Source organism: Sarcophilus harrisii, chromosome 4, assembly GCF_902635505.1.
Source record: "Sarcophilus harrisii chromosome 4, mSarHar1.11, whole genome shotgun sequence".
Classification (NCBI taxonomy): Eukaryota; Metazoa; Chordata; class Mammalia; order Dasyuromorphia; family Dasyuridae; genus Sarcophilus; species Sarcophilus harrisii.
Genome location: NC_045429.1, coordinates 149807575 through 149821225, shown reverse-complemented (window position 1 = coordinate 149821225; position 13651 = coordinate 149807575). Strand labels below are relative to the sequence as shown.

Genomic DNA, 13651 nt, shown 5'->3' with positions numbered 1-13651 from the left:
ATATTTGTGCATAATACAATGCTTAGAACATAAACACTTAATAAATACTTAATAAATGATAAATATCTTCTAATGTACATAGGTTTTCTAATGGATTTTAGCATCCTTATTAAAATATTTAAATAACTTTTTTTTAAATTTCTGCAAATGAGGTGTACTTATTTATAAATTCTAGCATATTCAATTTTGTAGGCGATTAAGCCAGAGGCCAACGAGTGAAGAACTAGAGCAAAGAAATATCCTAAAACGTAAGTATTCCTTATTCTTAAATTTGTTCCATAATCTCCAAAGGTGCCAGATTCCACTGATCAGTGGGAAATTTTAATTATTAATCACTGATTTAATATTGAAATGCCTTATTTGAAATATTAATATTCAATTCCTTTTATACACAAATAAAGAAAGATCTGTAATTTAATTCACATATAAAGAACTCCTAGGATGGGAACTCCCTTCATCAACACAGATCACAGCACATCTATTATAAATAAGTAAATAAGTTACAAATCATAGGAAAATAAATGTTAAAACTAGAAGAGATTTTAGAAGTCATTAAAGTCTAATCCCCCTCTTTTATTTAGAGTTGGAAAACCAACGGTAGAGAAGGGAAATAAATTGCCCAACATCATAAAAGTCCTAAATATAGAAATTGGAATTCAAACCCAGATTCCCTGATTGTAAATCCAGGCCTCTTGAAACTGTGCTATGGTGCCTCTCTCATAGAGGTTAACTCACTTGTCGAGGGATACAAAGTTAGGAAATATCATAAGCAGGATTTGAATCCAACTCTTCTTGAGTTTGGGTAAGTCCAGTAATCTATTCTCTAAATTACATAGTCTTTGCTTTCTTATGTAACCTAATTTATATTTCTTGTTATTTGTATGCACATTATAAAAAATAAGGCCTTCTTACAGAGGGAATTTTGAGCTTTTACCATAATCCATCATTTATTTATCTGAAAATGATGAAATATATGGATACATATTCTCACTTACTGAACCTCCTCATAAATCAAAATTGACCTCTCCAAAAAATAAAAGTAGAGAGATATAGTTTGCTCTTTCATATCTTAAAAAGGCCAAAGGAACAAATTAAACCTTTCCTTATTATAGCTAATTGTTTAGTTTGTGACCCTCAAAGAAATTAGTCAAATGATTAATTTCATTTGAATAATGAGGAAAGCATTACTTTCTTGCCCTTTGTTATGATTCCTTGTTCTCCTGGAGGAGTGTTCCTGATTTCTCAGAACTTAGACATTTGCTGGAATTCTTCTTATCTACTTTACCTTTATTTGGGGGGCCATTTTTCTCTACACTGGAGTAATGTGTTGATATTAGTATTTAATTTTTTAAATTAATAATAATTTTTATTAATGATTTTAATTAATAATAATTTTTAATTTAAAAAAAAGTCAAGAAGCACTTTTCATTCTGCCATGTTAGATTAACAGAGCCATATACAGTAATGAGCTCTACAATGGAAATTTTTTAATGGATTATCCCCTTTCTAGTTATATTTTTTCATTTTAATAACTGAGTTTTCCAAGGGTTTTGTAGCATATGAAATTTCAAAGAACTGAGGTAGGAAAACTGCCTGTTTAGAACTTTATGATAATGAATCACTGTCATTGTGGAGAAATCCTTTCAGATAAGGGTTTTAATGTTAGCTAAACTTTCTCCAATATGATGTCTTCTTTCCAATGCCATTTCCCAGTATATTTACCCAGCAGCTAAGATTACTCTGATCACCCAAGAAACACACATAAATCTTGAGAATGATTGCCCTCTATTCATTCTCGTGTTGTTTTTTTTGTTGTTGTTTTTTGTACATTATTCCTAATTTTTTAAGGGGGAGAGGGGAGGCAGAGAAGAACTCTTTTCCAGCCCCACAACTACTACTTATTTATTTGGCATAAAAAGAATACATCATCTTTCATAAAAATTAAAGTACTTCAGATAACTCTCCATCACTGTATATAAGAGCCAGTTTCAGGAGGAGGGCCAGGGGAGATAATTTCTGACTGAGAAAAGAAAAAATTTTTTCTAAAGGATTTCAGTTCAGTTTTTTCCCCCAAGGAGTAAATGAGACTAACATTTAAACAAGCTTGAAGATTGGATGTTCATATAGGAAATTTATTTAGTTCAGGGCTTCTTATAACTTTTCCACTTGCAACTCCTTTTCACCCAAGAAATATTTATGTGCCCCCACGTATTTAGGTAAAATAGGTATGCAAATCAAATATTTACTAATAATTAATCATAATTTGCAACCCCTCACATTCAGTGATGAGATCCCATATGGTGTCATAAACCACAATTTAAGAAGCTGAGGTCTAGTTAAATTGATTCCCACATCACTAAAAATATGCCAAAGAAATAAAAAGAATATGGTTTTGATATCATGGCAGATAATCCTAATTCTCTCTATCATTACTTTCATTGTGAATATTCATGATGTTCTATTGCATATTCTCGTGCAACAGCCCTTCAACTGTGGCTTACTATATAGCTGAGATACTATAATTTCCTGGATGTCAGAGGAAGGGTGTAACATCCTAATGAGAGTTTGGGTCTGATACCAACCTTCTCCTAATTTCCTTAAGATCATCTAATTCTGTTGTTTATTCTGGATCCAAAGAATTGTTTTCAAGCCTGATAGGAAAGACAATAAGTTATAGTTTCTAGAAATAATAATAGAAAAAATGAAAAGAGAGTTGAAAGGATCATTTTTGACAATTATCATTTTGATTGGTCAGCAAGAGAATTTGCTAAAGGCCTTATTGTAATGCTATGATTTGTGAACCTATTTATTTTGTCCAGGCTCCCTGGCCTTGCCATGGCACAAAGTGGCAGCCTGGAAAGTCCTACTTAGCCAAATAGCCATGTACAACAATAATTATTATTGCAAATTGTCTCTCAAGGAAAGACTATTCAAACTGAGTCACCTATAGTTGGTACCTTGGGAAATAGATTTCATCGGCCAATAAAAATATTGACCAGTTCCACCAATGATCAGAAACTGTCAGTGCCACAGTAAAGTCATTTCTAACAGATGTTACATAAAGTACTCAACTCCAGACAATAGGATTTTAAAATTTCATGATCAGATTTCTAAAATTATACACTATTTGACTTTTTACTTAATTTCTGTCAGTTACTGTAGGTGTTTATCTGGGTTTTGTCCAACATCACACAAGCTTTTATTCAATGTCTTTAGAAAATGAGATATTTCCAAATAACTTAAGCCCACTTTAAGTGCAAAAACCTGCTTTTTAAATTAAAATTATGTTAAGGAAATTGAAGATGTATTTATATGTTCCCCACCTTCTGAAACAGTGTTTAAATTTAAAACATAATTTTTCTTTTTCTTGATGACTGACTTAATGAACATTAGTTATTAGGGCATAGTGGTGTGCTTAAAAACTACTGAGGTTGACAGGTATTTCCCTTTACTGCCATGGTCCCAGATTACTCAATTTACATGCATGTGGCTATTTTTTAAATTTTTTTTTTTTTTTTTTGATGAGGCAATTGGAGTTAAGTGACTTGCCCAGGGTCACACAGCTAGGACGTGTTAAGTATCTGAGATCAGATTTAAACTCGGGTCCTTCTGACTTCAGGGTTGATGCTCTATCCACTGCGCCACTTAGCTGCCCCACATGTGGCTATTTTTTTATATCTTTTCTATGACTTTTGCAATATACCCAGTAATCATTTACCTTCTCCCCAGATTTTTCACTTCTAATTTGCTTCTTCTATTCTATTATAAAGTAAGAAAGATAATGAGGCTTGTTAGCTTACGAAGAGAATTAGATGGTTTAGTGGATAGAGTGCCAGACCTGGAGTCAGAAAGATTCATCTTCAGAATTTCAAATATGACCTCAGACAATTACCAGCAAGCAGTGTGATTCTTGGCTTGTCACTTAATTCTGTTTGCCTCTGTTTCCTTATCTATAAAATGAACTGGAAAAGAAATTAGTAAACTATTCTAATATCTTTGCCAAGAAAACTCCAAATGTCAGTTATGTAAATAATAAAGTAAATAATAACAACAATAAAATCCCTAATCAATACAAATGGAGGGGAAAAAAAAAACAGATGAAAGAAACCTATTGTATTAGAAAATCCTTTTTATTTTTATTGTTTCTTATAGATAAAAATAAGAACTTATAGATAAAAATAAGAACTCAAATCCTTAATTTTGATGTACTTTTCCAGATGTTTTGTCAGAAAGGCCAAACATACAAAATGAAATGATGCAAAGAAATATACATGAAATTATGAAAGGAGTCAGGGTGCTGTAAATGCAAAGTTTCCTTAAACTGTGGATTGTGACCCCATGATGGGGGAGGAGGGAGTCACATTCCCTGAATGTGGGGGTTGCAAAATTATGATTTATTATCAATAAATGTTTGATTTGTATACCTATTTTATATACCATATACCTGGGGTCACGTAAAAATTTCTCAGTTGCAATGGTGTGACAAGTAGAAAAAGTTTAAGAAGTCTTGTTGCAATGGAAAAAGAGCTAACTTTAAAACCGGGGAGACAGACCATGATTCAAGTCTCATTTCCAACATGTATTGTGCAATCCTGGGCAAATCACTTAATGTCTCAGAAATCTACACAATTCTCTAAGACTATTGTTGGCTATTATAAGAACATGTAAAATGAGAATAAATAGAGTCACTGTGGGCATTTCTTCTAATATTCCCACAACTGAAAAGCTCTTTAGCAAAGCCATTCAGCTCTTCAAATGACATTTTAAAGATGTTCTAGCCAACAGTAGGAGTTACAATCCATTATAATCCCAGATATCATCCCTCATTATTATATCATCATTTATTTCCAAATCATCCAGAAGAGGAAAAAATATGAACTTTGCAAACTCCCTAGACCCAAGTCACCAGCAACCACAAAAGAAGGTAGAAAAGATGGACGGACTACAGCTTGAAAAGCTGTATCTTAACATAGTTTGGTTTTAAGTTTTGTATTTTTATTATATTCACCTCTTCAGAGAATGATGGGGTACTTCAGTCTCTGTTTTGTTGCAGTAACAATTTAAGTTATTTTAAAAGATTATGACTGAGATTTTTCTTTGGTGTTCTTTACTGCATAAACTGTTAAAAATAAAAGTTCTCTTCCATATGTAACACTGCAAAGAATGCAAATGGAACTACTCATTTCATATGAAGAGAAAAAGTATCATTATTTAAATTTTGTGTATTTTTTTCCCACACACACACACAAAACAATTTTTTTCACTATTACTGGCCTATTTGAATTAATAACTAAAGAAAGTGGCACTCCTCTATGCTGATATCTTTAGAACAAATTCAAGAAAGCCTCTCTGCTTCTAGGGCAATGCAGTATAAGGTAGCTTCAAATCCAGCAGGACCTAGAATCAAATCATTCTCTAGGATGTAGTAACTGTTTGACCCTTGGCAAGTCACTTAATCTGTCAGTATTCTATCCATTTCTTAAAGAGTATAAATTACTCAGAAGATGTTGACCTCCATTGGCAGAGGTTTCTTTATCTAGTTCTCCATACCAGTAAAATTACAGATGTGGATGGACTTACTCCTTTTCAAAATATCTTGGTCTTTTCCAGTAAAACTAATTTTCTTGGTAGGTTTTTTAAGTGCCCTCAGCTTTTGGACTAAATGTATTGTGTTTGCTATGGAGGATATAATGTCTATATCTCTTGGAAGTAAGTCACTGTTCTCAAGCTTTGTCACTGTCTTTTTCAAAAAATTGTCTTCTGAATTATGAGATAGATTTGAAAGGTTTCTCTCCTTGTTAATAAAGGAATAGCCTTTATAGGAAGGCATTTTAAAGTATGAGGCATCTGAAAGAAATTAATTGTGCTCTGGAAAACAAAATTTTAAAATGAATTTTAATAATTAAAACTAACTTTTTTTCAAAGGCATAATACCTTATTAGGGCAAAATCCAAACAAGCAGGTTAATGGGAGTCTTTTTTCTTCCCTATCCTGTTTCCTCCACTCTTTTTACAAGTAGAATTCAACAAATATATGGAAATCAGTTCCTGATATTAAGTGATAATTTTCAGATGATTCAGTTGTCTTCAGTTAAAGTACCTAAATGAGTCACATGCTTGACTGCAATTGACTATAAATTTCACTTGTCACCATCAGGTTGTATAATTTGGATAAAAGATTTGGATAATTAACAGATTCTCTTTAAGGCCATAGTGATTTTTGTTCTTCCTATTGAAAACTAGTTTATTTGTTTGTTATTTAGATTTGGTGGTAAAAGGAAATGAGAGAGGTGTTTATTTTTGACAATTCTATTCTTTACTATAAAATAAATATATAAGCCCTTTTGGGTAAAGAATTTATTAATATTAATAAAATACTAGAGGGTGGGAAGTCCTATTTTTGCTGGAAAGAGATGGGAGGGATTTATTTTATCCTCACTAAGAACTCACTCCATCAATGCATATTACTATTGATTCTACAAAATATGATCTTGATGAATTTCCTGGTTTGCTGAGAAATTAACTGATTTACCCTGGATCATACAATCAAAATACGTCAGAGATGGGATGTGGGCCTAAGTTGTCCTGGATTCTCTAGTAAACCTTGGCTACCTCTTCCTGTTACCTGGAAATGTTACCATTTCTAACAGCAATTAATAGCTAATCTTCTTGATCAAAAGTTTCAAACTCATGGTCTGCCCCCAATGTTGCTGAACCAAATTAAAATGTGATTGGGAAATTTTTAAACAAATACAAACTCAATAGAACCTAAATAATTTTAATATGTAGTTTCCAATATATGTGTGGCCTGCAGAGTTTGACATTACAGTTTTAGAGCTCTAATTTGAACAGGGTCAGGTAGATGGTGCAGTGGATAAAGTGCCAGGTGAGGAAACAGGAAGACTCTCTCCTGAGTTCAAATACGGCCTTTGACACTTGCCAAGGGTGTGACCCTGAAGAAGTCATTTAACTCTTATTTTGCTTCAGTTTCCTCATTTGGAAAATGAATGGGTGAAGGAAATGCCAAAACTCTCCAGTATCTTTGCCAAACAAACAAAAAACAAAAAACACCATATGGGGTCACAAAGATCAGACACAATTGAAAATGATTGAGCAAATTTGAACTGTTTTCACTTATTCAACTTTCATTAAACATTTTATACAGAATCACACAAATCAAGAGTTGGAAGGGAGCTGACTAATCTAACCCATATTTGAATATGCTATAACTACTACGGTATACCTAATAGATAATATAGCCTCTATTTGAAAATATTCAGGGATAGGGAACCACCCCTTCTTGTGGAAGCTCATTCTACTTTTGCATAGTTATAACTACCAGGAAGATTTTTCTTCTACTGACCCTAAACTTGCATCTTTGAGAGTTCCACCCATTGTTTCTAGATTTCTTTTCATGGAGAAACAGATTTGGTCTAAATCACCCTTTATAATGACAGACCTTTGGAAACTTGAAGGGCTCTGTTATAACACTCCTCCTCTGCCTCCCCCAAGTATCTTTGCCTCTCCCTCCCTCCCTCCCCCCTCCCCACTAATCATGTCTCCTTCCTTAAACTGATTCTCATATACCAATGTCACTGGACCAGTTTGTCTTGTTAAGGTGGTTGTTTGTATTAAGATCGTTTTTAAAAAAAAGACAAGATCATTTTATAATAGATTATTTAAATTTAGTGGATACAGATTAGTGGAATAGGAAATACAAATGTGTTAATAACAAGAAATTTAACATTTCATCAAAATTGTTTGGCTCTGGCTGGGTCACTGAGTAAAAGTAATTTTTTTTTCATACTGTAACACTTTTTATTTGAAATCATTTTATTTGCATGAAGTATGTGGATGAAAAGTATTGGCCCTCCCCCTTATTAACATGTCTTTTAGAAGTAAATTGAAATTCTAAATATTAAATAAAGAATAATTAGATATTGTACATAAGATAATTAGATAAGCAAATAGAATAGTTGAGTTTTGTTTAGTCACACATACTATCTTAATGCCTTTTAGTCATTATTTCCCAGAAAAGGAAAAAAAATAAACGCCAAGTTTCTATTATGAAATTGCCAAATTCCATATGGTTTCAAATGTCCAACCCAAATAGAATAATTCTAAGACAAACAAATAAATAAATAAAATAAAATTGGGTAAATTTTCAGTATATATATTTAAACTCCTAATTCTCATTCAAACCAAATATTTGTTATCTTCAAATGTTTTAGACCAACACATAATGAATTCTCCTGATGTTTTCAAAGGAAAAAAGGTCTCAAAAGATAGTATGGTGAGCCATTACATGCATACTTGTGATTTTCTCTTTGCAATGAGTTTTCCAATTCAAGGCATATAAACTACCATAGTCTATTTACTGGCAAAGCCATCATCTCCTTTTAAAAGAATGTGGTCATATTTATGGAATTTTTGAGAAAATATTTTCCTATAATTTGAGGGAGAAGGGGGAGGGAATCTTGCAGAATTTCATGATTTATAATTTGATAAAATAATTTGATAATTACTTGATTACTGCTTTCACTATTTCATAGCGAATTCTAATAAGTGAAAATAACTTTTCATTGATATATCATAGATCTTTAGCTAGAAGGGACCTCAGAGGCATCAAGTTCAATGTGGTCTAGAATCTGTGCTTTCTATTGGGAAGCAGGAGGCCTCATTTCATTATGAGAAATGACCAGCAGGTCTAAAAAAAGGATTCGTATTTAGGCATTCCTATTAGAATTATATACCACGGAAGAGCTAATAAACACTACATAATTACACAGACATTATTTGTTTGTATTATTCCACTTTGGATGTCCCATGAATAAGTTTTTCTGTGAGGATCTGGTAGTTTTTTTTCTTTCAAATCATAACGTATCAACAATGGCACCCTCCTCTCCTCCTCCCAAAAAACTTATACCCTAAAACCCTTCCAAATACCCAAAACCCAAGCCTATAGCTTTTCTCAGTATATTGTCTCCCTTGTCACTTTTTAAAGCTTTACATTAATGATTCTGAGCAAATTTTTAATATAAGAAAGGACAATTTAGAACCTTGAAAATCTCCGAAATGTGAGGTAATTCATTTGTATCCAAAAACATAAGAACAATTCTATCCATTCTCCACTTTTAATAATAAAATAGGTAAGTTTTAGCACAAATAATGAAATTGCCATTGTGGTAATTGATTAAGTCCACCTTCTCTCATGAAGTGAAGAATCTCTAACTAAATATATTCTATTTCTTTTTTTTGAAACATGGGGTCATTTGTCAGGGTTGAAATAATGATGCTCTCATCTGCTTTTCTTATCCCAGGATCATCGCTTGTAACTAGTCATACTTTAACTCTTTTCTTACCAATAAACAGAAAAAAATGAAGAAGAAGAACAAGAAGCAAAAATGGAACTGAAACGCAGACTCAGCAGAAAGGTGATGGACATGTCACAGTATATGCCTTTGTGTCTCTATGTGTTCACATCATCTCCCTTTGTACCACTTAGTTTCCTACTTTTTTCTAATCACATATGTCACTAAATGGATTCTATTTAAAAATTCCCTGTATTTATTTATTTAGATCACTCTTTGTATATATGAATGTCTACATACACATACACACATCTATCCACAAATAAAGGATTTTCTATTATGCTTATGTTTAGCCAATTGGTATGCCTAGGCAGGAAAAATTTTTTAATGGACTCTAAAAATAAATTTGCTTTTCCATAGAGAACCAAAGTAGAATTTTAAGTAAACATTTGGGTTCTTGGAATTGTGAGTTATATACCATTGATGGAAGATGTGAGGTGAATCATGGTATAGTGAATAGCATTATGCTTGGAGTCAGAAAAGCTTGAATTCAAATACTGCCTTAAACATTTAGTAGCTATTTAATCTAGACAACTCATTTAACTACTTTTTGCCTTAGTTTCCTCATCTATAAAATGAAGGGTTTGGTCTTGATGGCCTCTAAGGTCCTGTTAAGTTCTCAGTTGATGGTCTTATGATCTTTCGTACTGAATAAGCTAAACTAATCCATTTCCTCTGGTAAAGTGTATTCCCAGATTAACAATTTTTTAAATCGCCTATATCTCAGATAATTGTTATCTCTAATGCAACACTTCTCAGATTTTTTGTTCGTAGGTTCCCTTCATATTCTGTAAAAAATTATTAAGGATCCTCAAAATGCTTTTGTTTACATGGGTTATATCTATCAATAGAATAATTAGAAAGTTTCATCTCCATGTTAGAATGAAATTATCTTTATTTTGTTATGAAAATACTTTTTACCTCATGGACTTCCTAAAAGGAAGACTTTGCCCTTGAAGGGTCTCCAGACCATACTTTGAGAACCACTGCATTAATTTGTAGAAATGGGATTCTGGTTAAAAAGCCAGTTTTTATATAAGCAGAAAATAGAATATTTTAAAAATAAAGCATAAGTATTTTGTAGGTATGTTTTTGATATTTGTATATTCCATTATAAATAACTAGATTATCATTAAAAACATAAAACTAGAAGACATCAAATTTATATCACAGCTTGAAATTTACATTCAGTTTCATAGATGTTATCTCATTTGATCTTCACCTGTGAGGTAGATATACTGGTAATATCCCCACTTTAGATATGAGGAAACTAGCACTAAAAAATTAAGTGACTTGCCTTGGTTAATAAGTGTCTGCAGTAGAATTGGATTTTAGCTATTCCTAATTATAAAACCCTGGCTAAACAATTTGTGTCATAAGTTGTGATAGCTATCCTTTGTAACTTTTCTTTCATTAAGTGGAGCCCAAAGAATTTGATCATTCTTCATCGTTAATATCACAGGGAAATAAATAAACTTTTTACTTCTCTGTAAAAATTAATGAAGATTAAATGACTGGGACAAAATTTGGCCTCTAATCTCAGTAATTAATGGAAAAGACAATGTTAAAAGGTGAGGCAAAATATTTTCTTTTGATGGAAATGATGACATAATTGTACTTTGCTGTGATTTCATCATTAAAAACAATATATTTAGTAAACCTTCTCAATGGATTGGAAATTAAAGGAAAAACAAGTTTAAAAAGAACTCTACTGACTCCCAGAGACTCCAGAGATGGCACTTTGATGAATGATCCCTTTCTTTAGTCACTAGCTGAGCAGATAAGATGATGAGGAATGGATTATTGAGTAGCCATTTATAAATATCATACCTGTATCTAGCACCATCATAGAGCTCTGCTGAAGGACTTGGGTTATTACCTCCTATCATAGAATGAATCTGATCCCTTATTTTTACAGATGAGTTAACCATGAATTACCCACTTAAGTTAAATCACATGAATAGTGCAATTACTAGTGGAAATCTAATTTTCTAGTTTGTAGGAGTAGTTTGTGCTTGTACCACAATATCACCATAATAGAATCATAAGTGTCAAACTCAAAGAGAAATGGGGCCCACACTAAATAGTATATACGATCCCTATAAGGTTGTGTTAATTTAGAAAGTCCCATATAAGCATTATCTATGTTCTATTGTATTTTTATTTGCTTTGTTAAATATTTCTGATTATGTTTTAATCTGATCTTGCCATATTCACAACCTGCATGTTGTGAATAATTTTTGCTTATAATTTTACAGATGAATCTAAGCCCCAGGGAGAAATTATTTCCCTTAGGTAATAGAAATAGGGTTTAATCCAATTTTGGCTTTCTTTCCACTATACCGTACATCAAGAAGAATGTACTGAAACAATCTTAGACTATTAGACATATCTACTGTATGACAAAGACATCATGAAAATGAAGAGGCAGTAATATATTTGTATTTCTTCCTGTATGAAACCAGTATTATGACTCTAAATATAGAAGACATACTCTTGGAATATATTAGACTATATTATCTTAGTAGTAAAGTCCCTTCAAGACTTGAGCAAGCCAAGTTTGTCCCAATCTGTCAGTGTCATTTTTACTCTTTCCTTAAGCCTGGCAAAGCCTAGGGAAATAGGAACTTTTGGTGTACTGAAGAGTAGCCAGATAGAATATAATTCACATAATTTAAAGTGTACTATGATTTTTTTTGTTGAACAAGTGTTTCAAAGAAGAAAGCTGATTGAGTAATTGTGTTCACAAAAGTCTGATATTCCCTGATTTTGTCTCTTGTGCCATTCTCCTAACTCTATTTTATCAGCCCAGAGTTGCTAGATTGTTCAGTTAATACTAGCAGGATAGGTATAGATTATAACTGAAATAGAATGATCATATTCTATAAAAAGTTTTGCATTGAATAGCCACCTTGCTGGTTTTCCTTTTCCCAGGTTTCCTTTCCCCAGATTTATAACAATCAATGTTAGAAATTTTATAGATTAGAATCAGTTCATTTGGAATTGATGATATGGACAAAGAATTATAAAATGTTAATCCCAAAAGGAACCCTAGAGTTAATCTATTTTAACACTCTTCCTTAAAGATGAGGAAACTGAAGCTTAGATGTTAAAAAGCTTGCTAAGAATCACATATCTAGTGTTTTCAGTCTCTCTGCTTAACATTACTGTTCATCATACTTCTTGAATCCTTTTTTCCAAAATATTAGATGTCTTTAAAAATAGCCATGTTTTCGTTGCAATAGTTTATTTCCCAAACTAGCCTTCATATTTCTGGTCATTGTTGTATTCATTTCATATATCACTAATGATACTGAAGACAGAGCCTTCGCAGAACAGATCAATGTAGAAAAAAAAATTTATAATGTACAGACAGTAATCAGAAGGTTTTTGTAACTTGTCTTATGGTGATGATTTTTATAGACTCAAAAAACTAGGTCATACTGCTTTCTGGTTCTTGTTAGAGAATCCCAAGGCACTGCCTTTTTTTTTCCCTTTTCTTTCTTGATACTTGAAAGTGACCTTATTTAACAATAACTCTGAAGTTCTCTCTCTACACAACATTGTTGCCCTGTGGCTGTACATTGTTGGCTGAACTTTCCTAATTTTTTCCTCTTTATAGCTCAGTTTGAGACCAACAGTGGCAGAACTACAAGCAAGAAGGATTCTTCGGTTTAATGAGTACGTTGAGGTCACTGATTCTCCTGATTATGACCGCCGAGCAGACAAACCTTGGGCCAGACTAACACCTGCAGATAAGGCAAGAACTACAGTAGAGCTATCTTTAAATTTATTTTTTCCTTTGAATATCAAACTATCCCTACATATCCTCTTTAAGTCTTTCCTAAAAAAGCTAAATGTCATCTGTTGCTCTGCCAGTCAATATCAAATACATTTCCACTAGTTTTTCTCTTAATTTTGCAGCAGCAACTGCCAATAGCATGGAACCCAAGAGATAAGGAGTACACTTGAGAATTCATTGATATGAAAAATTATTCCATGAGCAAATTCGTCTTAGCAGTCTTCCTGTGTTCGAAGCTATCTTTCCATCTACTATGTCTACTTCTCATCATTATGCCAAAATTTTGATAAAAATTTCTGTAGCATTATGGCTTTATCATCAAAATTTCCAGTGAGTTGCATTCATCCAGTGTCTTAAACTTATCCATGACTGTAAAGTTGATCTTTTGGGAGTTGGTATATTCCGGCTTAATACAGTTTCTAAAAGTATATATTTTGCAACCAAAAATAGCTGTAGGCATTGGAACATCATGAATAAGT

At 32.5% G+C, this 13651-nt stretch overlaps 1 protein-coding gene across 3 annotated transcripts in view; it reads left to right on the top strand.

The window, feature by feature from the left end:
* Positions 1 to 13651, top strand: part of PHACTR2 (phosphatase and actin regulator 2) — a 247294-nt gene that overhangs the window by 197302 nt on the left and 36341 nt on the right. For all 3 annotated transcript variants that reach the window (XM_031937682.1, XM_031937681.1, XM_031937684.1), the window contains 3 exons: positions 193 to 248; positions 9372 to 9433; positions 12993 to 13130. In XM_031937682.1, the coding sequence (XP_031793542.1) occupies positions 193 to 248; positions 9372 to 9433; positions 12993 to 13130 (256 nt within the window). The remainder of the gene's footprint in view (positions 1 to 192; positions 249 to 9371; positions 9434 to 12992; positions 13131 to 13651) is intronic.